This window comes from Lepidochelys olivacea (genome assembly GCF_965140295.1).
Source record: "Lepidochelys olivacea isolate rLepOli2 genome assembly, chromosome: 1".
In the NCBI taxonomy this organism is placed as follows: domain Eukaryota; kingdom Metazoa; phylum Chordata; order Testudines; family Cheloniidae; genus Lepidochelys; species Lepidochelys olivacea.
This window is the reverse complement of record NC_140411.1, coordinates 3,612,290-3,639,863: the sequence shown is the minus strand read 5'-3', so window position 1 is coordinate 3,639,863 and position 27,574 is coordinate 3,612,290. Positions and strand designations below refer to the sequence as shown.

Here is a 27,574-nt window from a genome sequence, read left to right as displayed (position 1 = left end):
ACTTGGCTACTGGCTGCTGGCCCAGCTCTCTTGGCTTCAGCCGAGCGGTACCATTAACAACAGTTGAGGATACAGCCCATTGTCCGTAGCTAACTCGGCTGCTCGTTCCTTCAGGGTGCGAAGGGCTCAAACCAGCTGGCTCAGTGCCATTTGTACTTGTTTTGGTCCCCTAAACGCTAGGGCAGGGGATGACTTTGCAGCAGTTTTGCAGAACTGATCCGCCAAGCTAAAGGACCTCACCCTAGCATGGTCTCACAGTTCTGGGTATGGGATTAGCTAGCCCCTTCACGTAGCATGTGCATGAATTTAGTGAGACTAGTGATGGCGGTGGCTTTTCTTATGTTCGTTTAATTCCTCATCGGCAGGGGAAAGAGGGGAAGGCGAAAAGGGGACACAGGAGAGAAATCTCGCTGCTGAAGGGTAACAAGAACCAGCTCCGTCAGTTTTTGCCCCTTGACCCCCACCACACGTAGTTTAACAGCGTTTGCCCAATTTCCTATGGCTTTGTAGCATGTCCAGTTCTCTCTAGCTCTTACTCCGATTCTGTCGTGCTCGTGATAACCTGTCAGGAAGCAGGTGTCATTCCGGGGTGAGATTTCCCTCCCTGCAAGGACATTTCAGGTGACACTGGGGTTCTTGCAGGGGGAGAGGCGTGGGGGTGGCCAGCAGTGGCATGTCTGAGAAGCCCCTCCCCCTTAGTGCCACCCAGCCCTGTGTCACAGGCGTTTCACTGGTGCAACGAGCGTTCTTGTGGATTTGAGACCAGCCTCTCTTGAAATGCTGCGCAACTCCCCTTCCCTCCTCCTCCCCGTGCCCCCCGGGTGCAGGTGGCATGGGCCCTGGGGCTCAGTACACGGGCGGGGTGGCCCCTGCATGTGTCCGCTGGTGCCTGCCCAGGTGGTACTTGTGGCTGAAGCTACGCCCGCACTCGGCACACGTGTACGGCTTCTCCCCGGTGTGGACGCGGCGGTGGGCCACCAGGTAGGACTGGTTGCTGTAGACGCGGCCGCACTCGGCGCACGAGTAGGACTGGCGGTCGCGGTGGGTGCGCTGGTGCATGATGAGGTCGGTGCGGGAGCCGAAGGCCTTGCCGCACTGGGTGCAGGTGAAGGAGCGGCTCTCGCCGTGCGCGCGCTGGTGAACCAGGAGCTCGGCGCGGGAGCCGAAGCTCTTGCCGCACTTGTTGCAGTAGACGAGCCGCTCGGCGTGCGAGCGCTGGTGCGTGATGAGGTCGGTGCGGGAGCCGAAGGCCTTGCCGCACTGGGTGCAGGTGAAGGACTGGCTCTCGCCGTGCACGCGCTGGTGAACCAGGAGCTCGGCGCGGGAGCCGAAGCTCTTGCCGCACTTGTTGCAGGAGACGAGCCGCTCGGCATGCGAGCGCTGGTGCGCGATGAGGTCGGTCAGGTAACTGAAGGCCTTGCCGCACTCGGGGCAGGCGTGCACGCTGGCGGCGTGGCTGGCCTGGTGCCGGCCGAGGTCGGCCCGGCCGGCGAAGACCTTGCCGCAGTCTGTGCACAGGCACCACGTGGACTCGGGGTGGGTGCGCTCGTGCAGGATCAGGTCGGTCTTGGAGCTGAAGCGCCGCTCGCAGCTGCCGCACGGGAACCAGCGCTCCTTGGGGTGGCACAGCAGGTGCGATGCCAGCTCGGCGTGGAAGCCGAAGCTCTTGCCGCACTTGGTGCACTTGTAGGGCCGCTCCTCGGCGTGGATGCGCTGGTGGCTCAGCAGGGCGGGGTGCGAGCGGAAGCTGTCGCCGCAGTCGATGCAGGGGAAGGGCTTCTCCGCCTCAGGGGCCCGCAGGGGCGCAGCCGGCTCAGCACCGTCCTCCAGGGCCGCGGCCGGCCCGGCGGGGGCCTGCTGGTGGGTCACCAGCTCGGCGTGGGAGCCGTAGGCCCCGTCGCACCGGGCGCAGCGGGAGGGGCGCTGGCGGACGTGGGTGCGCTGGTGCACGGTGAGCGCCGCCTTGTGGGTGAAGCTCTTGCCGCAGTCGGAGCAGACGAAGACGCTCTCCGCCGTGTGGCCGAGCTGGTGCTCCACCAGGGTGGCGTGCCGCCCAAAGCTCTTGCCGCAGTCGGTGCAGATGAAGGTGCGCTCCGCCGCGTGGCTTTGCTCGTGCTCGCCCAGGGACGCCACGTCTCCAAACCGCCACCCGCAGTCGCTGCAGGCCAACGCCAGCTCCCCCACGGGGCTCCTCGGCTGGGAGGCCCTGGTGCTGCGCTTCCCAAGGGCCCTGGTCCACTCCGCAGGAGCGTCCTGCCCGCTCCCTGGCTGGCGGCCAGGGGCCAGAGGGCTCTCATAGGGCTTCCCTGCCAGCACGCAGGGGGCCTCCAGCTCCTCAGTATGGTCCTTTCGTGGCCCTTCTTCCTTAACGGCTTTCGCAGGCCAGTCACCTGTGCAGAGCAGGGGAAAGAGAAGCCAGAGACACTGTTAGAGGCTGCTAAGGCAGGGAACAGCACCAGGGCCATGCCACTTCCCCCTAGAGTGCAGTTACCAGAGGGTCTGTGTACACAGACAGCTCCTCACACTGCTCTGCTTGGGTGCGTTTTTACCGCTTTCCCCCGTTATGTGGTGCAGAGACTCGGGTCTCAGTTCTCCCCGCCGTGCCCCTTGTCTAGCCAGGGCATCTCCGCAGAGGGTATGGGAGCGGCTGCCATTCGGAGTGAGTTTGCACAGGTGTGCGTGACCATGCACAGTGCAAGGTCATGGCAGTTCAGGGCCGATTCTCACTTGGCACCAGGAATGACTCCAGGAAAGCTAACGGAGCTACAGTGGTGTCAGAATCAGGCCCTCTGCCGGAGGGAAGAGTGGGATTCTCTTCTGGTTTGGGCATCTTCAACAGGGATGCTAGCGAAGTGCCACTTGTGGGCCCGGCTGCTACCCCGACTTGCATCTGTGCAGCTCCTCTGAAATCAGTAAGGTCCCCTGGGGCAAACAAGCCTGCAGAATCCTTCTAGTCACAAGAACATGAGAACCGCTACCCTGGGTCAGAGCAATGGACCATCTAGCCCAGTATCCTGTCTTCCGACAGGGGCTAGTGCCAGGTGCTTCTGAAGGAATGAACAGAACTGGGAAATTATGGAGTGATCCATCCCCTGCCCTCCAGTCCCAGCTTCTGGCAGTCAGAGCTTTAGGGACACCCAGAGCATGGGGTTGTGTCCTGACTATTTAGCTAATAGCCATTGATGGAGGTGTCCTCCGTGAACTTATGTAATCCTTTTTTGAACCCAGTTATCCTTTTGGCCTTCACAACATCCCCTGGCACGGAGTTCCACAGGTGGAGTGTGCGTGGGGTGAAGAACTACTTCCTCGTGTTTATTTTAAACCTGCTGCCTGTTAATTTCATTGGGTGACCCATGGTGGTTCTGCGATGTGAAGAGACAAATAATCCTCCCTTGTTCACTTTCTCCACAGCACTCATGATTTTATAGGCCTCAATCATATTCCTGCTTAGTCATCACTTTTCTAAGCTGAACTGTTCCTCATACGGAAGCTGTTCCATGCCCTCATCATTTCTGTCACCCTTCTCTGTCCCTTTTCCAATTCCAGTACATCTTTTTTGAGACGGGGCAACCAGAACTATACACAGTATTCACGGTGTGGGAGTGCTATGGATTTATATTGCGATATTATCATATCTTCTGTCTTACCGATTCTTTTCTTAACGGTTCCTAACATTCTGTTAGCTTGTGTGATGGCTGCTGCACATTGATTTCAAAGAACTCTCCACAACGACTCCAAGATCTCTTTTTTGAGTGATAACAGCTAATTTGGACACCATCAGTTCGTCTGTATAGTTAGGATTATATTTTCCCAGGTGCATCACTTTGCATTTATTTACATTAAACGTCACCTGCCATTGTGTTGCCCAGTCACCCAGTTTTGTGAGATCCTCTTGGAACTCTTCCCAGTCTGCTTTGGATTTAACTATCCTGAATAATTTTGTATCATCTGCAAATTTTGCCCCCTCCCTGTTTTCCCCTTTTTCCAGATAATTTCTGAACATGTTGAATAGGACTGGGCCTCGTACAGATCCCTGGGGATTTAGTCGTCTGCCTCCATGTGATGTAATTGAATGGGACTCGTTTGCCCGTTTCATGCTAGAGGGAAGGATGGTCCAACAGTTAGGTTGCTTCCCTAGGACCCAGAAACTGCAGGTTCAATTCCCTGCCACAGCATCTAACTGCCATTTGTGTCTTTCCAAATCTCCCACAAAGACTTTCTGTGCTTTGGTTGCCCAGGATAGCTGCATTAAAGCCTGTGAGATGCTCAGACAGCAGGGCAATTGGTGCCATGTTAGTACTTAGGCAAAGGAATTTACAATGCTGTGTGAGCAAGCAAAAAAAAATAATAATCCTGTTTGCTCTTCACCGCTCTGGAGGAGAAAATGCAAAGTGAGATTTCAGCAGAAAAGGATTGAGGCAAAGGCAGAAAAAAAATCCAGTTGTTTTCAGACTAGAATTGCGCCTCAGGGTTCGATTTATTTTTTTAAATCACACACAACAAATGAAATACACAGCTGAGCCCTCCCCTGGAATTTGGTGCAGATCAGAGATGAACAGAGAAAGCCGAGTTTGAATTGACTGAATTCCCTTGGAGTGATTTTTTTTCAAAATCAAACAGAAACGGGAAGTCACAGGATGATCCCACAATACGGTGTTCTCACAATAAAGCAGGGCTCCTGCCCCCAGACCAGCACCCTGTCCGCTCGACTATGCCGCCTTCCTCGTAGCAAAACCTCAATTCATTGGATTTATTTTGTCTAACCAATCTGGGCAACTATCCGAAAGATACCCAATAAACTTCCAGGCCTGACCAGGCTGGTCTCTGCAGTAACCCCACTGAAGTCAATGGACGTACACCAGTGATGGATTCGGCCCAAGAGGTCTGACTTACATCCTATTAACTTCAGCTGGGTGGCAAAGGAGTAAATCAGGGTAGAATCTGACCCAGACTTCTGAAGAGTTATATGCCAGAGGAGACAGGAGAGTCAAAAGGAGGGACACCCACTGGCAGGCTATTGGGAGTGAGGGAAAATCCATGATTGACACCTATGACTAAGAGGTGACAGAGTGAATAAATAAAAAGGGAGACGACGTATTCCCGATGGATGAGAATAGCTCTGTGTGAGGGGCCCACAGAGTCTATGTGCACCACTTATCTCCCAGTTAAGGGATGACTAGGCTTTGTGTGGGCCCCAACATGATCTTGCTTCCTGACCTGTGTAGTCAGAACCGCAGGGACAGAATGGGCCACCTGGGCAAACAGCTGAACGAGCTTCCAAGTGGAGCTGTGTGAATGGGATGATATGAGGGGCTGCCTGTGATGACAGGGGCTGGATTCCATGACCCAGGAGGTCTCTTCCAGTCCTATGTTCCTGCCCTCCTAGGCAGAGCTGTGTAGTATCACTGTTACACACTGGTGGCTGCGTTCCACCCCAGAAGCGGTTGCATTTCAGACAATGGGCGAGTGATCTATGTTTGCAGGGCTTGTGATGCACTATGGGCATCTCCCAGGAAATGGGACACTATTCCCTCACCTGTGGAGTTCTTGCAGGTACTTTGTCTCTTTGCAGAGTCCAGGACATCCATGTGCTCACTTCTTTCCATCTTTACCAAATCACGTTTGGTGCCAGGATACCCTACAAGCAGAAGAGAGAGAATCATCACTGTGAAAATTTCCCCCTGCCTCCCATGGGCTCACCAACAGGTGGGACAGCCAGGCTTAAGCCAGGATATCCATACCGACCATCAGCCTGCAGGGTTGGGCTGACCCAGCAGCTCGTGGGTTAACAGCCCCCAGCCCGGAGCCCAGACTGCGCCAGCCAGCGCTCCGGAGGGCACGCAGCTCGAGCTGCAGGCCAGCTCCAGATTCCAGGCTAGAGGGAGCTCGGGGTGGCAGCTCCATTAACATACAAGGGGTTAGAGGGACGCTCATCACACACGCCCTGTCTGAAGCCCCAGGTACCTGGCTGAGCACATGGGGCCTGGTGCCCTGCCCAGTGAGCCACCACTGACCTCCCCTGGCATCACCCCCGGTGGCAGGGCATCCCGAGAGACCTAGCATGCTTGGGAGTGGGGCCTGAGGCCCGGAAAGTAGCTTTTGAGGTCCGGTTCCAGCTCCTGGGTGGGTTGGGGCGTTCAGACTAGTCTCTGGGCTGCTCGGGGCTCAAGCAGAGAAAGGGGGTACATGCATCTGCTCAGATTCGCCCAGAAGTTGCTGCCTCCCTCCATAACAGGCCTGAGGTGGGGACCAGGAGCAGGTTCCGGGGATCTCTGACTGAAGAGCAGCAGAGACCCGCCTTCAGGATGCTCCCTGGGCAAGTCAGCAACAGGGGGTCTGGGATTTCGGAGCTGTAGCCCCCGGGAGGGAGCAGCAGCTTCAGGCCGCAGCCGTGTGCTTGTCCAGCAGGAGGACAGAGCAACCCCAAGCAGCTGGATGCTGCCAACACAGTGGACTCCTGCCCGCCCAGCCAAATACAGCAGAACCCCAATCGGATGAACCAATTGGCGATTGAGGAGTTAATCACTGAACACCTCAGTTACAGGGGTCTGGTGCATAACTTGATTGATTGATCATTCAATGACAGTGTTCATAACAAACGGTAACTGTGTACAGTGCACCCATTTTTTCTTTGTCTGAGAGACGTGCACTTCTCCTTTGCCTCCAAAACTCGTTTTTTTCCAAAGCTGTCCAGCTGTTGGAACGCTGGCCGAAGGACTGAAGTCACAGTTGGCGGCAGAAAAATGGATCATATAACCAGCCACTCGTAAGCTCAATGTTCATAAAATAGGGGTTATATTGTAGTGGGGGAGGGAGAGAGCTGGGGGCTAAAAGTTTGGGGTTGGGGAAGGGACCGGAGTTGGACTACCTCTTCCTCCTAAAATTACATCCAAGTTTTTTGAGACTCTTCTACTTCTTGGGGTGCATCCTAAAAAGCAACCCCCTTCCACCCCCAAACATCCTCTTTGAGAGAGGAGAGTTCAGAAGCTAGAAGGAAACCGGGTTGGCGCTCCATGAAATTCTTTCAACGCAATTCACTTTCACCCATTTCTCCGAGCATTTTCACAGTCAGAACAGTTCCAGCCATTCCAAGGAACAACTGGTCCAGGTTTGTCCTCTGTTTGGTCTGGACTGTATGAAGAGCTGGTTGACATTTTTAGATGAAAAATGTTTTGCAAATATTTGAGGATTTCCCCCCGCTCCGCCAGCAAATTGTGTTTTGACCCGTTTTACAGAGCGGTCGGAATATTTCAACGCAAAAACATCCAGGAAAATTTTCAAAAATGTTGCTGCCTCTGCCAAGCAGCAGTAAGTATTTGCAGGTGATGATTAATGAACAGTGCAATGCGTCAAGCGAGGGATGTTTTCCAGCAAGCGGCCAGTCCCTTTACAATGGGATCACTCACCCTGGGGGACCACTCCCGTAGTGAAGTCCAGGGCATCTGGGAACTGGGGTTCATCCTCCCTTTCAACCTTTATTGAGATGTCCAGTCGGGGAGGAGGATACCCTGAGCAAGGGAGAGCAGAAAAAGTTTTGCCATCACATCCATCTTTTCCCTGAATTCTCAAAGGCTGGCAGTTCCATACTCTCAAAATGCAGGTTAAAGATTATTTAGATAAGTTGGATGTATTCGGTCAGCAGGGCCTGCTGAAATTCATTCTAGAGCACTTGGGGAACTAGCTGAAGCAGTCTCGGAGCCGTTCGCAATGATCTTTGAGAACCCATGGAGGGCAGAAGAGGTCTGAGAAGACTGGAGAAGGGCCAACAGTACCTATCTTTAAAAAGGGGAACAAGAGGTCACAGGAATTTTAGACCAGTCAGTCTAATTTTAGTACCTGGAAAGATACTGAAGCAAATGATTAAACAATCAATTTGTAAGCACCTGGAGGGTTATAAGGAACAGTCGGCATCCATTTGTCAAGAACAAATCAAGCCAAACCAACTTAATTTCCATTCCAGTCTGAATTCCCGTTGCTCACCGGAGCAGACGCTGGCTGGAGTTTCCTCCCCTTCCACGTCCTGAGAATCCATGAGTCCTGCTCAACCCGTCCCCTTTCACCCTGGGGAAAGAGGCAGGGATTAGAAGCGGCACAAAGCCCGAGCACGGCAGAGGGATGCGCCGCGTTATAACGTAAGGTTTCGCCCGTCTCGGCAGAACCATGCATGTTTCCAACCGCTGCGACATCTGCTTGGCAAGGGCAGCGAGAGCAGAGGAAATGGAGCAAGTGGGGGTCCCTGGTGCAAGGGCCAGTCCGTGTCTCCTCTCAGGCTGCCATGAGGCGGGTAGTTAGAGCTAACTGTAGGGGCTATTCTCTGGGAGTTGTCATGTAGATGCTGGGCCGCTGGGACCTGCCAGTTCTTTCCATACACCCCACTGACCAGTCACTATCCAGCAGGCGGCCCAGCAGCCAGGGGCCGTGACTCCACAGCCAGCCAGCACGCCATGAGGAAGGTGAGTGGTCTTGTCATTCTCTTTGTAAGGCCATGAATCCACTAGGAGTCTGGACCATTTGGGGACTCCCGAGCGCTGAAGCCAGCCTGGGCCTTGCACAGACTATCCAGAGCCCACTGAAAGAGCCAAACGGGACCCTCACCCGGCAGAAATCAGCCTCCCTGAACTCACCCTTAGGCACGACCCCAGACTGCACCGGCCATTCTCCCAGCTCCTCCCTGGAGGGGCAAGCAGCGGGGACACCAGGGAGCAAGGCGTGCACCTGAAAGACAAATCATGTGATGAGCTCAGCACCGTGCACTCCAAACGATCCCTGCATGGGCAGGAGAGGCCTGGATCCAAGTGACACACACACACACAATCACATGTGTGATCATGCTTTCGGCTAGCAACCGACCCCTGCGCCCGAGTAACTGTTTTTCTAAAAAAAAAATAAATAAATCAGCTCTGGGAATTACTTTGCGGGGGTTCGCTGGCCTGTGCTGCCCAGGGGGTCAGACGAGCGGATCAGCTTGGTCCCACAGAAATCTCTTGGCAGCTGATTTGGTCTTAGCCCCTTGTAGCTCAAGGCCCATTGCTCCCCCTAGGTTGGGGGGCTGGAAATCAGACCGGGAATGATTACCAGGCTGGGGAGCCAGTTCAGTGGGGGGCTTGGTAATCTGCAGGCATAAAAAGGAGAAATACGAAAGGGGCAGCTGGCCGGGTGTGTGGGGAGACCAGGCCTGACCCCGCTACTTGGGGCCCAGAAAGTGGGAGGGCTTTTATTTGGACCCTGTCAAAGGCCAAATGAGAGCTTTTGTTTCCCTGTTTGGGATGCCCTCCATTTTGAGCCCTGTTGTCTGTATGAACAAGGCCAGGATATGTCTCACACAAACCCACACGCCCCCTTGTCCACCCCACCTGCAATCATGCGCCCTCACACCTTTCAGAGAAGGGAGCAAAGTGCTGGACCAGACGGCACTGTTTTCACAGTGCTAAGCCCGGTGTGTGTGTGGGGGTGCGTTCTTCTCTGAAATGTGTCCTAGGGATAAAGCTGCTCTATGTTTTCCTGCCCAGTGGGTAGCCCAGGAGGCTAAGAACTAGTCTACATGGGGAAGTTTCCTGGCATCATTTTGCAGTGATAAGTCCCCGCATGGACATTCTTACCCCAGAATAAGACGGCTTCCACCTGTTAGCTTCCGGCACTTTGAAGGCAACAGAAGCTAAATCAGACAAACAAGGTGGGGGAGGTAATTATTGGACCAACTTCCACTGGGGTCAGAGACAAACTCTGGATCCACAGGGCTGCCAGCATCCTAGCAAGGTGGGAAGGATGGAATCATTGATCATTACCTGTTAGGTTCACTCCCTCTGGGGCACCTGGCACTGGCCACTGTCGGTAGACAGGATACTGGGCTGGATGGACCTTTTGTCTCACCCAGTATGGCCATTCTTACGTTCTTGTAAGGGCCCACTCAAGTTGAAGGCCCATTCAAGCAGTCACAGGACAAAAAGAGGGGGTTACAGATCGTTGTAATATGCCATAAATCCAGTGTCTATGTTCAGGACATGACTTTTTGTCTAGCACAGGGGTCTCCAAAGATGGAGCGGGGAGAGCCGAGCCGCCGCCGGCCTGGCGCCGAAGACGGAGCGGGGAGAGCTGAGCCGGGGGAGAGCCGAGCTGCCACCGGCCTAGTGCCGAAGACGGAGCGGGGAGAGCCGAGCTGCTGCCAAAGACGGAGCGGGGAGAGCCGAGCTAGGGGAGAGCCGAGCCGCTGCCGCCGAAGACGGAGCGGGGAGAGCCGAGCTGGGGGAGAGCCGAGCCGCCGAAGACGGAGCGGGGAGAGCCGAGCTGGGGGAGAGCCGAGCTGCTGCCAAAGACGGAGCGGGGAGAGCCGAGCTGGGGGAGAGCCGAGCTGCTGCCAAAGACGGAGCGGGGAGAGCCGAGCTAGGGGAGAGCCGAGCCGAGCCGCTGCCGCCGAAGACGGAGCGGGGAGAGCCGAGCTGGGGGAGAGCCGAGCTGCTGCCAAAGACGGAGCGGGGAGAGCCGAGCTAGGGGAGAGCCGAGCCGCTGCCGCCGAAGACGGAGCGGGGAGAGCCGAGCTAGGGGAGAGCCGAGCCGCTGCCGCTGAAGACGGAGCGGGGAGAGCCGAGCTGGGGGAGAGCCGAGCCGCTGCCGCCGAAGACGGAGCGGGGAGAGCCGAGCCGGGGGAGAGCCGAGCCGCTGCCGCCGAAGACGGAGCGGGGAGAGCCGAGCCGGGGGAGAGCCGAGCCGCCGAAGACGGAGCGGGGAGAGCCGAGCTGGGGGAGAGCCGAGCTGCTGCCAAAGACGGAGCGGGGAGAGCCGAGCTGGGGGAGAGCCGAGCTGCTGCCAAAGACGGAGCGGGGAGAGCCGAGCCGGGGGAGAGCCGAGCCGCTGCCGACGAATCAAAGGTCCAGGAGCGCTGCTGCCACCGTGATGGCGGTGCTCCTCCGGCCGCGCACCCCCGGGATGGTTGTGCGCGCACCCTGCTTTGGAGACCACCGGTCTAGCAGATCTCCCCTCACCCCCTGGGCTCTCCCATAGCCTGAGACCCACACGGCTACAGCTACACCACGTAGATCAGAAAGAGCCATTCTTCCTGGGGGGCAGGTGTCCGCAGGGGGAGTTACACCAACCTAGCGACATACAGCACTACCCGCAGGGCGGTGCCGGGGCTCCCCCCGCCAGTGCGGCCCTGCCGGGGCTCCCCACGGGGGTGCTGCGACAGTTTGCACGGTGGGGGTGCTGACGGCCAGTTACTGTAAACCCTGCAGATGATGGAAACCCCTTTAAAACAGGGGGTGCGGGAGCACCCCTAGTTCCTTCACCCGCGAGCAGCGATGCCAGCCCAGCAGGCCCAATAAACTCTCCCCCCCGCCCCCCCCGTAGACAAGTGCTAAGAATTATCTCGAGCCCTGGCTCTGCTCCCCAGCCTTGCACAACTCCCCTCTCCTGCGGGCACGAGGGCAAAGCCCCCCCCTGCGGCAGGGCGAGCAGCGCCTCCCTGGGTGCAAAGCGCCCAGCTGCTGGCGGGGGGGGGCTGCCCGGCGGGGGGGGCTGCCCAGCTGCTGGGGGGCTACCCAGCTGCTGGCGGGGGGGGCTGCCTGGCGGGGGGGGTTGCCCGGCGGGGGGGGGCTGCCCGGCGGGGGGGGGGGTTGCCCGGCGGGGGGGGGGGGGCTGCCCAGCTGCTGGCGGGGGGGGGTTGCCCGGCGGGGGGGGGGGGCTGCCCAGCTGCTGGCGGGGGGGGTTGCCCGGCGGGGGGGGGGCGGCCCAGCTGCTGGCGGGGGGGGGGCGGCCCAGCTGCTGGCGGGGGGGGGGCGGCCCAGCGGGGGCCGTGGGGGGGCGGCCCAGCGGGGGCCGTGGGGGGGCGGCCCAGCTGCTGGCGGGGGGGGGCGGCCCAGCTGCTGGCGGGGGGGGGCGGCCCAGCTGCTGGCGGGGGGGGTTGCCCGGCGGGGGGGGGGCGGCCCAGCTGCTGGCGGGGGGGGGCGGCCCAGCTGCTGGCGGGGGGGGGCGGCCCAGCTGCTGGCGGGGGGGGCCCTGGCCGGTCTCGCTGCAGCCCGGAGCCGGGGTGGCTCCCCCCGGACTGGCTGCGGGGCCCCGGGGCGGGCGCGTTACCTGCAGCCGGGCTCGGCGGGCCCCGGGCTCGCGGCGGCCGGGCAGGAGGCCGGGGCGGGCCGCGCTCGGCCAGGCAGGGCTCCGTGCCGGAGAGAAGCGGCGGCTGCCTCCGCCCAGCCCGGCGCTGCTGGCCCGGGGAGAGCGCGGGCCCGGACTCCTGGGTTCTGTCCCCGGCGGGGGGGAGGAGGAAAGGGAGGGGTTTAGGGTTTGGGGGGGGGAGGGGGTCTGGGATCCCGGACTCCTGGGTTCTCTCCCTGGCGGGGGGGAGGAGGAGGAAAGGGAGGGGTTTAGGGATTAGAGGGGGGGCGGGTCTGGGATCCCGGACTCCTGGGTTCTGTCCCGGGCGGGGGGGGAGGAGGAAAGGGAGGGGTTTAGGGATTAGAGGGGGGCGGGTCTGGGATCCCGGACTCCTGGGTTCTGTCCCTGGCGGGGAGGAGGAGGAAAGGGAGGGGTTTAGGGTTTGGGGGGGGGAGGGGGTCTGGGATCCCAGACTCCTGGGTTCTCTCCCTGGCGGGGGGGAGGAGGAAAGGGAGGGGTTTAGGGATTAGAGGGGGGCGGGTCTGGGATCCCGGACTCCTGGGTTCTGTCCCGGGCGGGGGGAAAGAGGGGGTGGTCTGTGGGTTACCGGGGGGGGGGCTCGGAGTCTGACTCCTGGCTTCTGCCCTTAGCTCTGGCAGGGGAGGCGGGGTCTAGGGGTTAGCTGGGTGGGAGCAGGGCTGTTACAGCCCAGACTCCTGGTTTCTGCCCTAGGGGAGGGGGGTGTCTAGGGGTGAGCGTTGAGGCTGGTAGCCTGGACTCCTGGGTTCTGTTCTGATCTTTGCTAGAGCCTTGCTGTATGACCAGGTCTGTTACGCCACCTTTTCCAGTCTTCCCCACTAATTTTGGTTCCCTGAGATTTGGGGGTAGGGAGGGGGAGGCCAATTGGAGACTTGTGTGACTTAATTTTCAGAGGTTGCTGAGGATCTCCAGGAGCCAAAGACTTTTGAAGACGACGACTAACTGTGTTGTGCCTCAGTTTCCCCATCTGTAAAATGGGGCTTAGGCCCACATGGCGATGGGTTGGTGAGGCTTAATTCACCAGTGTTTGTATTCTAGGCTGACAGCCTTGGGTGGAGAAGGGCAAAGCATTATTTTCAAGGTGTTTTACATAACTCTGCACCTCCCCACTTATCTGCCCAGATGCTAGGGTGAGGGGCATTTTCTGAACAGCCTCACTATGCACAGTGACTCGCCCAAGCACAGCAGGAGTTCCTGGCTCTCGGTCCCATGCTCAGAATCTGGAGTTGTTCACTCTGTTCCCTTAGGTGTCTGTTTCCTATGAGGTACTGAGTGTGGACCCCGTCCCACTGCTTTGTGTGTGGTGGTTTCTGAAGACGGGGTATTAAAGAACCTCAGACTGAACCCCGCTGTGGTAGCAGAGGATGCAGAGCTGGGTCTTAAGCATCGCCAGCCACAGCTGTTCAAAAATCATGAGTCAGACGAGACCCTTCCCCAAATCACATTCAGGTTCTCGCTTCACAGGTTATTCCCTCTGCCACCAAATCTACTCGAGAAAAAATGAAAGCTGAGATTTGTGTGTTAGTTAGCACTTGACTTGTGGGGCGGGGGCGTTAGAAGAGATGTGCGGTATCTTGAGACTGGGCAGTACTGCCTTCTGGGTGCCAGCTCTGGGGAGCAGCACTCAGGGGGGAGAGCCTTTGACACTGACTCGCCCTGAGGCTTTGAACAACTCACCGAGCCCAAAGCATTCAAAGCTGAGTGGCTAAAGTTAGGCACCGACATTCGTATTTCAGCTCCTCAACGAGCAGTCTGATTTCCAGAGACCCTGAGTTCCCGCCTAATTCCGGGGGAGCTGCAGAAGCTCAGCACCCCTAAGGATCAGACACTGGATGCTCTTGCGAAATGCCGGAGAGCGGACAGCAGAGATGCAAGGTGAAGGAGGTAATATCTTTTACTGAACCATCCGCTGTAGGTGAGAGAGACAAGCTTTCAAGGTTACACAGAACTCTTAATCTGGTCTGAGTAGGGTTAGGATATAGATATTCAGGCCTGTCTGTAAAGGCCTAGACTCTAAGAATGTAGGTGTATTCTTATCACTTGGCTAGTTCCAGAGGTATAAAAGAAAGAATCAAAATCACTGTCTGCCGGTGTAAGGGCCTTCTCTCCCTGTGACCATCTGAGGCCCTGTTCTTAGGCTAAGGCCTTTGGCTAGGCGACAGAGGCATCCATAAACTGGAAGGCGACCGGTCACCTCCTCACATCCCAAACTAGTCACATTGAAAGAAGGTGCTATGGGGCTGTTAGGATACAATCCTGTCCTGATAGTGCCTATCGCCTCCAGAGAAAGGGAAGTGCCTAGAAAATGTAAAAGGAAACTTAGTTTGATAGCATCCTGTCTGGCAAGAACTCACTTATCAATAGCTGGGATGTGAAATCCTCACTTCTGTATTGTCTTGTCATTATAGTTCCCACTTTGCTATTGTTTGTCTGTATAATCTCTGTCTGGTTCTGTGATTGTTCCTGTCTGCTGTATAATTAATTTTGCTGGGTGTAAACTAATTAAGGTGGTGGGATATAATTGGTTACATAACCATGTTACAATATGTTAGGATTGGTTAGTGAAATTTCAGGAAAATGATTGGTTAAGATATAGCTAAGCAGAACTCAAGTTTTACTGTATAGTCAATCAGGAAGTAAGGGGGGGTGGGAAATGGGAACAGGGAATGGGGGTGGGGAAATTGGAATCATGTTTGGCTAAGGGCAGGAATGGGAACAGGGACATAGGTGTAAGGCTCTGTGGTGTCAGAGCTGGGAAGGGGGACACCAAGGAAGGAAACTGGAATCATGCTTGCTGGAAGTTCAACCCAATAAACATTGAATTGTTTGGACCTTTGGACTTTGGGTATTGTTGCTCTCTGTTCATGCAAGAAGGACCAGGGAAGTAAGTGGGTGAAGGAATAAACCCCCTAACAAGTAGCTCAAAAGCTTGTGTCTTCCATCAGCAGAAGTTGTCCAACAAAAAAATATCCCATCCCCCACCTTGTCTGTAATGTCCTGGGACAGACAGGGCTACAACAACACTGCAGAGATTGGCTCGATCATAGATGTGGGGTCGGGTCTGACCTATCCCATCCCCCAGGAGGCAGCGATACACTTTATCGTCTGCCAAATCTGTAACCGAAGCAACAGCCTGACTTGGAATCTGTATCTGGCCTTTTCCTTTCAGGCTGTGCAGCCTCTCTAGTGATCTACTTCCCTGCCTCCCAGTGGGGCGGAGGACACAGTCTGTCCCTGAGTGTAAGAAGCTCAGGCTGTATTGTAATGAGGGCCAGGGACCATTATGATGATCCACCATGGCCTCTGGCATAGCATAAAACAGAATTTCACCCAGTAATTTCTGCATCTAGTCTGTAACTTCTGAGCCAGAGCTGATCTCTCAGAAAGGGATCCAGTTTTGATTTAAAGACCTGAGGTGAGGGAAAATCCAACGCTCCCTTGGTAAATTGCTCCTATGGTTAATTACCCCCATTGTTAAAATTTGGGCTAGTTATGCCTGTGTCTGCTAGATTAAAGAGCCTTCTGCTGGCAGAAATCTCTTCCCCGTAGACCATGATCAAGTCACCTCATGAACTTCTCCTGGTTCAACTCCGTAGATTGAGCTTCTTAAGTTTGTTGCTATCTGGCAGGTTTTTCAGACCTTGAATCATTCTTGCAGCTCTTTTCTGAACAGTTTCAAATTTTTCAACATATTTTTGGAAGTGTGGACACCAGACTGAATCATAGAATCATAGAATATCCAGGTTGGAAGGGACCTCTGGAGGTCATCTACTCCAACCCCCTGCTCAAAGCAGGACCGATCTCCGACTAAGTCATCCCAGCCAGGGCTTTGTCAAGCCTGACCTTAAAAACTTCTAAGGAAGGGGATTCCCCCACCTCCCTAGGTAACGCATTCCAGTGTTTCACCACCCTCCTAGTGAAAAAGTTTTTCCTAATATCCAACCTAAACCTCCCCCACTGCAACTTGAGACCATTACTCCTTATCCTGTCCTCTTCTACCACCGAGAATAGTCTAGATCCATCCTCTTTGGATCCATCTTTCAGGTAGTTAAAAGCAGCTATCAAATCCCCCCTCATTCTTCTCTTCTGCAGACTAAACAATCCCAGTTCCCTCATCCTCTCCTCATAACTCATGTGTTCCAGACCCCTAATCATTTTTGTTGCCCTTCGTTGGACTCTCTCCAATTTATCCACATCCATCTTGTAGTGTGGGGCCCAAAACTGGACACAGTACTCCAGATGAGGCCTCACCAATGTCAAATAGAGGGGAAGGATCATGTCCCTCCATCTGCTGGCAATGCCCCTACTTATACAGCCCAAAATGTCATTGGCCTTCTTGGCAACAAGGACACACTGTTGACTCATATCCAGCTTCTCGTCCACTGTCACCCCTAGGTCCTTTTCTGCAGAACTGCTGCCAAGCCATTCGGTCCCTAGTCTGTAGCGGTGCATGGGATTCTTCCATCCTAAGTGCAGGACTCTGCACTTGTCCTTGTTGAACCTGATCAGATTTCTTTTGGCCCAATCCTCCAATTTCTCTAGGTCCCTCTGTATCCTATCCCTACCCTCCAGCGTATCTACCACTCCTCCCAGTTGAGTGTCATCCGCAAACTTGCTGAGAGAGCAATCCACACCATCCTCCAGATCATTTATGAAGATATTGAACAAAACCGGCCCCAGGACTGACCCTTGGGACACTCCGCTAGATACCGGCTGCCAACTAGACATGGAGCCATTGATCACTACCCGTTGAGCCCGACAATCTAGCCAACTTTCTACCCACCTTGTAGTGCATTCCTTCAGCCCATATTTCTTTAACTTGCTGACAAGAATGCTGTGGGAGACCGTGTCAAAAGCTTTGCTATAGTCAAGGAATAACATGTCCACTGCTTTCCCTTCATCCACAGAAGCAGTTATCTCATCATAGAAGGCAATTAGATCAATCAAGCATGACTTGCCCTTGGTGAATCCTTGCTGACTGTTCCTGATCACTTTCCTCTCCTCTAAGTGCTTCAGAATTGATTCCTTGAGGACCTGCTCCATGATTTTTCCGGGGACTGAGGTGAGGCTGACTGGCCTGTAGTTCCCAGGATCCTCCTTCTTCCCTTTTTTAAAGATGGGCACTACATTAGCCTTTTTCTAGTCGTCAGGGACCTCTCCCGATGGCCATGAGTTTTCAAAGATAATGGCCAATGGCTCTGCAATCATATCCGCCAGCTCCTTTAGCACTCTCGGATGCAACACATCCGGCCCCATGGACTTGTGCTCGTCCAGCTTTTCTAAACAGTCCCGAACCACTTCTTTCTCCACAGAGGGCTGGTTACCTCCTCCCCATGCTGTGCTGTCCAGTGCAGTAGTCTGGGAGCTGACCTTGTTCGTGAAGACAGAGGCAAAAAAAGCATTGAGTACATTAGCTTTTTCCACATCCTCTGTCACTAGGTTGCCTCCCTCATTCAGTAAGGGGCCCACACTTTCCTTGGCTTTCTTCTTGTTGCCAAGATACCTGAAGAAACCCTTCTTGTTCCTCTTAACATCTCTCACTAGCTGCAACTCCAGGTGTGATTTAGCCTTCCTGATTTCACTCCTACATGCCCGAGTAATATTTTTATACTCATCCCTGGTCATTTGTCCAGTCTTCTACTTCTTGTAAGCCTCTTTTTTGTGTTTAAGGTCAGCAAGGATTTCACTGTTAAGCCAAGCTGGTCACCTGTCATGTTTACAATTCTTTCTACACATTGGGATGGTTTGTCCCTGTAACCACAAAAAGGATTCTTTAAAATACAGCCAGCTCTCCTGGACTCCTTTCCCCCTCATGTTATTCTCCCAGAGGATCCTGCCCATCAGTTCCCTGAGGGAGTCAAAGTCTGCTTTTCTGAAGTCCAGGGTCTGTATTCTGCTGCTTTCCTTTCTTCCTTGTGTCAGGATCCCGAACTTGACCATCTCATGGTCACTGCCTCCCAGGTTCCCATCCACTTTTGCTTCCCCTACTAATTCTTCCCGGTTTGCAAGCAGCAGGTCAAGAAGAGCTCTGCCCCTAGTTGGTTCCTCCAGCACTTGCACCAGGAAATTGTCCCCTACAGTTTCCAAAAACTTCCTGGATTGTCTGTGCATCGCTGTATTGCTCTCCCACCAGACATCAGGGTGATTGAAGTCTCCCATGAGAACCAGGGCCTGCAATCTAGTAGCTTCTGCGAGTTGCCGGAAGAAAGCCTCATCCACCTCATCCCCCTGGTCCGGTGGTCTATAGCGGACTCCCACCACGACATCGCCCTTGTTGCTCACACTTCTAAACTTTATCCAGAGACTCTCAGGTTTTTCTGCAGTTTCATACTGGAGCTCAGAGCAGTCATACTGCTTCCTTACATACAGTGCAACTCCCCCACCTTTTCTGCTCTGCCTGTCCTTCCTGAACAGTTTATATCCATCCATGACAGTACTCCAGTCATGTGAGTTATCCCACCAAGTCTCTGTTATTCCAATCACATCCTAATTCCCTGATTTTGCCAGGACCTCCAGTTCTCCCTGCTTGTTTCCCAGGCTTTGTGCATTTATATATAGGCATTTGAGATAACCCGCTGATCGCTCCTCATTCTCAGTATGAGGCAGGAGCCCTGCCCTCTCACATGCTCCTGCTCGTGCTTCCTCCAAGTATCCCACTTCCCCACTTACCTCAGGGCTTTGGTCTCCTTCCCCCAGTGAACCTAGTTTAAAGCCCTCCTCACTAGGTTAGCCAGCCTGCTTGCGAAGATGCTCTTCCCTCTCTTCGTTGGACTGGACATGGTATCCGGTAATGGTTTCACTGTTGCCAAAGACAGACACAATGCTATCTCCCTACTCCCCCTGTACATTCCCCGGCCCCTGCTAAGTGGTTCCCGACAAGGGTTTGGCCGTCCCCGCAGCCAGCTAGGCCTATCCCCTCCATCCCTTTCCTTGTGACAGGCTCAGCCTGCAAGCCCAGCTTCCCGCTGTCCAAGCCTGCCTCTAGCAAACGTAAGGGCAGGCTCAGTACACGTGACCAGGGCGCCCACATGAAAAACAGACTTCTGGTCTGTGGGGGATGGGACAGGAGTGGTGCTAGCCCTCGGGCCGCTCCTTCCCCCTGAAACGCACCCGGAGTGGGAAATGTGCTGGCAATGGCAGGGTGGCTGTTTGCTGCTTTGTCTTGGTGAGCAGCGGGACTCTGGCCAGTCGTCTGTCGCTGTGCAGTTCTGGCCTCTGAATCCCCATGCCAAGGGGCAGCTCGCTGCTCCAGGGAACTGCCTGGGAGGTTTCCTTGGCCAGGCAAAGAGGCCTGGTGCAGCTCCTATTCTGTAGTTATTCGCAGAGGTAGAGCACAGGCAGGAACCATGCAAGTTCCCATCACACTGACCAGTCAGTGTGCCACAACCCAGACCTGGAGAGACGGACCCCGTCCCGTGCTCAGAGAGTCTGCATGGCTGGCCAGTCTCTTTGTTCTCTCTTCAGAGCCTGGGAAATAGAGACGGGGAAGTGGTCAGTTTGGTGGTATGGACTGTGATCTCCACTTGTTTTCACGTGAGCCGCAAGACAGCCATCCGAGAGTGACAGCAGTTGGATCCAAACACCCTGACCAAGCCGTGAAAGGCAGTGTACCCTGTTCCCAACCCCCAAAGTACTCCAAACAAACGTGTCTGTTACCCTTTTATGAATCGGCTTGTTTTTCACCCCTGTAAGTATTTAGCATGGGGGGAACAACTACACAGAGGTTGGCCAGCAGGATGTTGTAGAATAATAGCATGAAACAAATGTGGGAGCCACAGGTGCTGAGAACCATGAGCCAGGTGTCCTTGGATGGCAGCCGGAAGACGGCCCTGAGGATCAGAGCATAAGACACAGCGATAAAGGTGACATCTAGCCCTGTTGACAACAGGGCAACTGTTAAACCATACGCAATGTTGACTTTTATATTGGCACTGGCCAGGCTGCTTATGCCCATGTGCTCACAGGAAGAGTGATGGATAACGCAGTACGTCAGTCTTTGAAGCAGCAAGATGAATGGGAGAACTATATAGAGACTTCTAATTACAGCTGCCAGCTTTATTCTCCATACTACCGAATGCGTTAATACAGCTGCATATCTCAAGGAGTTGCAGATGTTAATGTACTGATCAAACACCATTGTGATGTTGCACCCCATAATGCTTTACGGGAATATGCTTATGAATGTATATATGACTGTAGTGGGGTGGCTGCCCCACTCCTATGCTAGATGGGGCTTCAGCAGGCCAGAGAGGCTGTGCAGGTGGGCGGCCAATCAGAGAAGGCCTGTGAAAAGTGCTGGGGTGTAAAACAAGATGATGATACAGACGTGGGAGCCACAGGTGCTTAAAGCCTTGAGCCGGGCATCTTTGGTGGGGAGCCTGAAGACAGCCCTGAGGATCAGCGCATAAGAGACGCCAATAAGCACAACATCTAGTATAACGGTTACAATCGGCACTGCAAAGCCATACCAGATATTGACGGTTATGTCTGCACAGGCCAGGCCCTACCGCAGTATGAGTGCGGTAGGATGTTGCTTCACATAAAGTGAAACTGAAATGTGCTTTCTTTGAATGCCATACAAACCTGAGTCTAAGAGCTACATTCAGACCTGTAAAGAACAGAAACGTATCATGTGACAGTGACCAGTCAGGAAGCTCAGATGTCAGATAGGAACACTTGCAACCCACTGTAAAAAAGCCACAGTGCAAGCGTTATTGGGCGAATAATTTCAGATAACTAATATATGAAAGCAAATCTCAGTCAGCTCTAGGAGGATACACAAACAGAAACCAAAATGGTGAAGTTCAGCTCTATCAGGAATTATTCACCCAGCTGTGTTCCAGCTGTATTTTCCCGTTGAGCAATACTGAATGCAACAGTCAGCTACTGAACAACTAAATACGACAACTCAGTTTAGTCACTGCAGAATGGATCACTAATGGCTTCATAGATTCTAAAGCCACAGGGGATCAGTGTGATCATCATGTCTGACCTCCTGTATAACACAGCCCAGAGGACTGTCCTGAATCAATTTCTGTTTGAACTAGAGCAGATCTTTTTAAAAGCTCTCCACTCTTGATTTAGAGATTGTCAGGGATGGAGAATCCACCTCAACTTGTGGTAACTTGTTCCAAGGGCTAATCACCCTCACTGCGAAGAATTTGTGCCTTATTTCTAGTCTGAATTTGTTTAGCTTCACCTTCCAGCCATTGAATCTTGTTAGACATTTGTAGACTGAAGAGCCCTCTATTATCACATTTCTGTTCCCCAGCTCAGTACTCCTAAACTGTGATCAGGTGCATGAAGCGTATTCTAGTTACATTATATTCACATTTATTAGCATAGTTTTATAAAATCATATAGAGTGTGTCACACAGGGATTTGACCATAGGTCTCCATGTTAGGGGCTTATTCCGTCACCCGCTAACTTCACTGGTCCTTCTCTCATGAACAGAGAGCAACGATACCCGAAGTCCAGAGGTGCAAACAATTCAATGTTTATTGGGGTGAACTTCCAGCAAGCATGATTTCAGTTTCCTTCTTTAGTGTCCCCCTTCCCAGCTCTGACACCACAGAGCCTTATCTGTGTCCCTGTTCCCATTCCCCCCCCTTAGCAAGACATGATTCCAATCCCCCACTCCCATTCCCTGTTCCCATTTCCCCCCCTTACTTCCTGATTGACTGCAGATTATATAGTAAAAGTTGAGTTCTGCTTAGCTATACCTTAACCTATCATTATACTGAAATTTAACTAACCAATCCGAACATATTGTAACATGGTTATTTAACCAATTATATTCTACCACCTTAATTAGTTTACACCCAGCAAAATTAATTATACAGCAGACAGAAACAATCACAGAACCAGACAGAGATTATACAGACAAACAATAGGGAAATGATACATTAGAATAACACAGAAATGAGGATTTCACATCCTAGCTATGGATAAGTGAGTTCTTGCCAGACAGGATGCTATCAAACTAAGTTTCCTTTTACAGTTTCTAGGCACTTCCCTTTCTCTGGAGGCGACAGGCTCTGTCAGGACAGAATTGTATCCTAACAGCCCCATAGCATCTTCTTTCAATGTGACTAGTTTGGGATGTGAGGAGGTGACCGGTAGCTTCACAGTTTATGGCTGCCTCTGCTGCTTAGCCAAAGGCCTTAGCCTAAGAACAGGGCCTCAGACTGTCACAGTAAGAGAAGGCCCTTACACCGGCAGACAGTGATTTTGATTCTTTGTTTTATAGCTCTAGAACTAGCCAAGTGATAAGAATACCCCTAAATTAGAGTCTTGGCCTTTAGAGACAGGCCTGAATATCTATATCCTAACACTCCACGTCCCATGCAAGTGCCCGGTTTACTGGGCTGTGGGTTCACGGTCTCCCACACAGACAGCGTGTTGCGGGCTGATCCCCACTGACCACGTGGCAGATCACTCCGCCATTGTTAGGGTCCAGGGCTGGGACGCACTGGAGTCAGGCGGGCCTGCATCCCCCTGCCACCCCACCCCTGGGGTGGGATCCTCCTCAGAGCAGGCCAGGAGGCCTGTGTTAGTCTAGTGCATGCTCACCCGTAACTGAGCCCATGGTCATAAGTCCCTGCAATCAAAAGGAAAATACATGGTTATGAATTTGGGAGTATGAACTTGAGCCTTTTGGTGGATCAGCTGGAGAAGCTGGACAAAAACCAGGTCCTGGACATCTACCGGGAGACCATGGCTCTGCAGGAGCAGCTGAAGGCATGCCAGGAGGAGAATGCCACCAAGCAGATTGCCCCCTGTCAGCATGGCCTCTATTCCTTGAACGGGAGGGGCAAGAGAAGGGGGATGACTTGTGGATTTCCCACTCCCCAGAGTTCAGCCCACGTAGCCGGAGGTGGGGTGGGGAAGAAAGCTCCCCACTCTGGCTCCCCGGCTGCCAGTGTCTCCCTTGTGACCCTAATCACCCCACCCATAGAGGCAGAGGATGGAAGGTCCATGGAGACCTGAATCTCCTTTGTATCCCAATTTTATAACCATTTATTTTCCTTTTGATTCCAGGTACCAGTGACCATGGTGGACTCATGGGTATCAGCAAACCTGTCTTGACACAGGTGAACTAGAGGGGGCTTGCCTATTCCCATTTCACTGTCCTGCTAACACAGAGAAGGAACTTTACCGGGTGGCACCTTTGAACACAGATGGGAGATCACTGGGATAGTACAGTCTTTACCAGTGATATGATGATTTTCTGCTGTACAGAAATGATCAAGAGAAGAGAATTCAGTGTGGACAAGGTAGTGATATTACTGTGTATACTCCATTTAAATACAAACCAACTAGTTCAGTCTAAAATACATCACAGATGCCATCTATAACAACCGCGTTTCCTATGCTGGTGCGTCATGGCAGGACATTGACTTTGCTGTTGATGAAAGTGGGTTGTGGATAATTTATTCAACAGAGGCAAATACAGGTAACATTGTGATTAGCAAACTCCCTGCAAGTGCAAAACACCTGGTATAACAGGCCACACAAACCTTCTGTTTCCAATGCTTTCTTTATATGTGGGGTTCATTATGCCATTAGATCTGTCCACACTCGGCAGAAGGTCTTTTGTATGTACAATATCAACACCAGGAAAGAGGGCAGAATTAGCAGCATGCTGGAGAAAATGTTTAACACAGTGCAAAGTATCAACTTGTGACGAAGTGGGAATGTTCTTAATGTTTTCTCTGAATACTGTGTGGGTGCCTCAGTTTCCCCCATGCATTTCTTAAGCATCTAGGTGGTGGGATAAGGGTGTGTGAATGTGGCAGAGCCCTAAGGGGTCAGTGAGATGGTGTTTGGACAAAGAGTGGCCGACACCCTGTCTCCTGGCAACTGATGGCCTGGGCCCCTCCTCTGCAAAGGTGCCAACTGAAGGTGTTGGAGAACAAAGAGATCAGGTGGCCTCCTGGACCAGGAAAGCGACAAAGGAGAGGAGGGGCTGGAGAGTTTCAGTTTGGAGCTGACTGGGGAAATGGAGTGAGACTCAGATGGGGCTCTGGCCTCCCTGCCCCCCAAGATGGATCTGACTGAGGGGTCCTGTTCTAGGGGTCCTGTTCTCTGTACCTACAAGCTCTGTTTTAGACCATGTTCCTGTCGTCTAATAAACCTTCTGATTTACTGGCTGGCTGAGAGTCAGGTCTGACTGCGGAGTCGAGGTGCATGGCCCTCTGGCTTCCCCAGGAGCCCCACCTGTGCGGACTCATTGTGGGAAGCTGTCATAAATATAAAGGGAAGGGTACACACCTTTAAAATCCCTCCTGGCCAGAGGAAAAATCCTTTCACCTGTAAAGGGTTAAGAAGCCTTAGGATAACCTCGCTGGCACTAGACCAAAATGACCAATGAGGAGACAAGATACTTTCAAAAGCTGGGAGGAGGGAGAAAAACAAAGGCTCTGTGTCTGTCTGTGTGATGCTTTTGTCGGGGACAGAACAGGAATGGAGTCTTAGATTATGATTTCTTTAAGTGGCTGAGAAATTAAGTTGTGCTGAATGGAATGGATATTCCTGTTTTCGTGTCTTTTTGTGACTTAAGGTTTTGCCTAGAGGGATTCTCTATGTTTTGAATCTAATTACCCTGTAAGGTATTTACCATCCTGATTTTACAGAGGTGATGCTTTTTACTGTTTCGTCTATCAAAATGTTTCTTTTCAAGAACTGAATGCTTTTTCATTGTTCTAAGATCCAAAGGTTTGGGTCTGTGGTCACCTATGCAAATTGGTGAGGATTTTTACCAAACCTTCCCCAGGAAGTGGGGTGCAAGGGTTGGGAGGATTTTTGGGGGAAAGCCGTTTCCAAACAATGTTTTCCCAATAAACCCAGATAAATGTTTGGTGGTGGCAGTAGAAGTCCAAGGGCAAAGGGTAAAATAGCTTGTACCTTGGGGAAGTTTTAACCTAAGCTGGTAAAAGTAAGCTTAGGAGGTTTTCATGCAGGTCCCCACATGTGTACCCTAGAGTTCAGAGTGGAGAAGGAACCTTGACAGAAGCGCATGGTGTGGAAGGGGATGCTGAATGCTCCGAGGTCAGCCCCACAAAGGTTGAAACTGTGTAAGCTTCTTGCCCTGGAGGCAGTCTGCTCACAGAGAGGAGGCTCCCCCAGAGTCCTGACTGGCTTCGTATGGAGTAGTTCCAGAGCGGCGCCCGGTGACTCCGTGACAGAACTACCAGCCCTTGAACCATAAGTTGTTGGTGGACAATGACGGCAACTTACAACCGGAGCTTCCACCCCACCCACCAGTGAGAGCTTTCTTTGGTTCTGTGAAAATCAGTCATGCAGAGAAAATATGCAGTTATGTTTTGACAGAACAAAGAGCAATGGTCTCAAGTTGCAGTGGGGGAGGTCTAGGTTGGATATTAGGAAACACTGTTTCACTAGGAGGGTGGTGAAGCACTGGAATGGGTTACCTAGGGAGGTGGTGGAATCTCTGTCCTTAGAGGTTTTTAAGGCCCAGCTTGACAAAGCCCTGGCTGGGATGATTTAGTGGGTGTTGGTCCTGCTTTGAGCAGGGGGTTGGACTAGATGACCTCCTGAGGTCCCTTCCAACCCTGATATTCCATGATTCTATGTTTTTTTACTGACACTTTCACAAGACATCAAAATAATCACAGAATAGTTTGATTAGAATCACTAATCATTACAATTAATAACTGAGAACAATTAGAAAACTAACAATTAGAGGCAGAGATTTACATGGAGGAGAATTAGGGACTAATCTTGAGAGAAAAAACAACTTCTTGGGTCATGGTTGTGGAAAGAAATTCAATGAAACCAAAAGGCTGCAAATTTAAAATGGTGGTGTGACAGGCTGGGTCACAGAGACCCCCTTGAGACTGCCTCTGAGCTGGTTTCCCCTGGCAGCTTGGGACGTCAGTGCCCTGCCTCGTTGACCCAGACACGCTAGCCTGCTGCAAACACAGACCCAGGCCTGAACCACGTCCCCCACAAGCTGCAGGCTTAACTGAAAACAGCTTAAGAAGTGCTCCTGTCTCCAGCACCCAGATACCCAGTTCCCAATGGGGTCCAAACCCCAAATAAATCCATTTTACTCTGTATAAAGTTTATACAGGGTAAACTCATAAATTGTTCTCCCTCTGTAGCACTGATAGAGAGATATGCCCAGCTGTTTGATCCCCCAGGTATTAATACTTGCTCTGGGTTAATTAATAAGCAAAAAGTGATTTTTATTACATATAAAAGGTAGGATTTAAGTGGTTCCAAGTAATAACAGACAGAACAAAGTGAATTGCCATTACCAAAATAAAACAAAAACATGCAAGTCTAAGCCTAATACAGTAGGAAAGTAAATGCAGGTAAATCTCACCTTCAGAGATGTTCCGTTAAATATCTTTCACAGACTAGACTCCTTCCTAGTCTGGGTCCAGTAATCACCCCTTCCCCCCTGCCCCCCGTAGTTACTGTCCTTTGTTCCAGTTTCTTTCAGATGTCTCTTTGTGATGGAAAGGCTATATTCTGAGCCAGCTGAAGACAAAATGGAGGGGTTCCCAGGGCCCTATATATTCTCTCTCCTGTGGGTGGGAACCCCTTTGTTCTCCTGTGCAAGATCACAGCAACAAGATGGAGTCTGTCATCACCTGGGCAAGTCACATGTCTGTGGTGATTCAGCATTTTGCAGGCCGACGCCATTGTTTACATGTTAGTTTGAATGCTCCCAGGAAAGCTCAGATGTGGACTGGCATCTCCCAAAGTCCATTGCTAGTTAGGCACTCCCAATTACTTGAATAGCCCCTTCACACTATGCTGACCAAATCTGCCCTATGTGCTTCCTACAGCAAACACTTTAAATATAAGCATAGAGCCAACGCTCATAACTTCAGATATAAAAAGGACACATGGATACAGATAGGATGAATATAGTCAGTAGATCATAATCTTTGCAAAGATATGTTACATGGCATATCTAGCATAAAACATATTCTAGTTATGTCATATTTGCACTCATAAGCATATTTCTGTAAAGCATTGTGGGGTGCAACGTCACAGGTGGAAGGAGGGGTTGTTGTTTTTACACAACACAGTTCGCCTTTGGTACTCACTGCCACAAGATACCATTAACGGCTAAGAGCTGAGCAGGATTCAAAAGAGACTTGGGCATTAATAGAGATGAGAATACCGAATTTACAGTAATGAGGGTTAAATGTATATTTAGCAGAGACTAAAACCTTCCTGCTTCCGGGCATAAGTCAACCACTAACTGAGGGGATTTAGGAAGAAACTTTCCCACACACAGGATAACTGTTTGTACCCCTGTGGGGTTTCCTCTGAAGCAGCTAGGACTGGCTACTAGAGACAGGATATTGACTAGATGGACCACGGCTCTGATCCAGCCCGGCGGTTCCCATGTCCCTAGATATCTACAGTATTGAAGTCAAAATTGGTTCTTTGTCTAACTGGCCAAAA

At 52.6% G+C, this 27,574-nt stretch overlaps 1 protein-coding gene across 6 annotated transcripts; it reads right to left on the bottom strand.

The window, feature by feature from the left end:
- Nucleotides 1-328: 328 nt before the first annotated feature.
- Nucleotides 329-12,418, bottom strand: LOC311530733 (uncharacterized protein). 6 transcript variants are annotated; one of them, XM_084647573.1, is made up of 7 exons: nucleotides 12,070-12,417; nucleotides 8,912-9,112; nucleotides 8,625-8,715; nucleotides 7,981-8,061; nucleotides 7,407-7,508; nucleotides 5,537-5,638; nucleotides 329-2,390 (listed from the first exon to the last, which is right to left on the bottom strand). In XM_084647573.1, exons 4-7 carry the CDS (start codon nucleotides 8,030-8,032, stop codon nucleotides 847-849), a joined length of 1,800 nt encoding a protein of 599 aa, XP_084503699.1. In that variant the 5' UTR covers nucleotides 8,033-8,061; nucleotides 8,625-8,715; nucleotides 8,912-9,112; nucleotides 12,070-12,417; the 3' UTR covers nucleotides 329-846. The 6 variants fall into 6 exon arrangements, with proteins under 6 accessions (XP_084503699.1, XP_084503698.1, XP_084503700.1 ...); XM_084647572.1 differs by lacking the exon at nucleotides 8,912-9,112; XM_084647574.1 differs by lacking the exons at nucleotides 8,912-9,112; nucleotides 12,070-12,417 and adding an exon at nucleotides 9,786-10,336.
- Between the last annotated feature and the right edge of the window lie 15,156 nt (nucleotides 12,419-27,574).

Bases quoted from the DNA above. Each gene is read 5' to 3' on its own strand.
- LOC311530733 (XM_084647573.1), bottom strand. From the start codon at position 8,032: ATGGATTCTCAGGACGTGGAAGGGGAGGAAACTCCAGCCAGCGTCTGC. The intron at 5,639-7,406 runs GTGAGTGATCCC...TTCTGCTTGTAG, and splicing joins TACGGGAGTGGTCCCCCAGG to GGTATCCTGGCACCAAACGT. The intron at 2,391-5,536 runs GTGAGGGAATAG...TGCTCTGCACAG, and splicing joins TACCTGCAAGAACTCCACAG to GTGACTGGCCTGCGAAAGCC.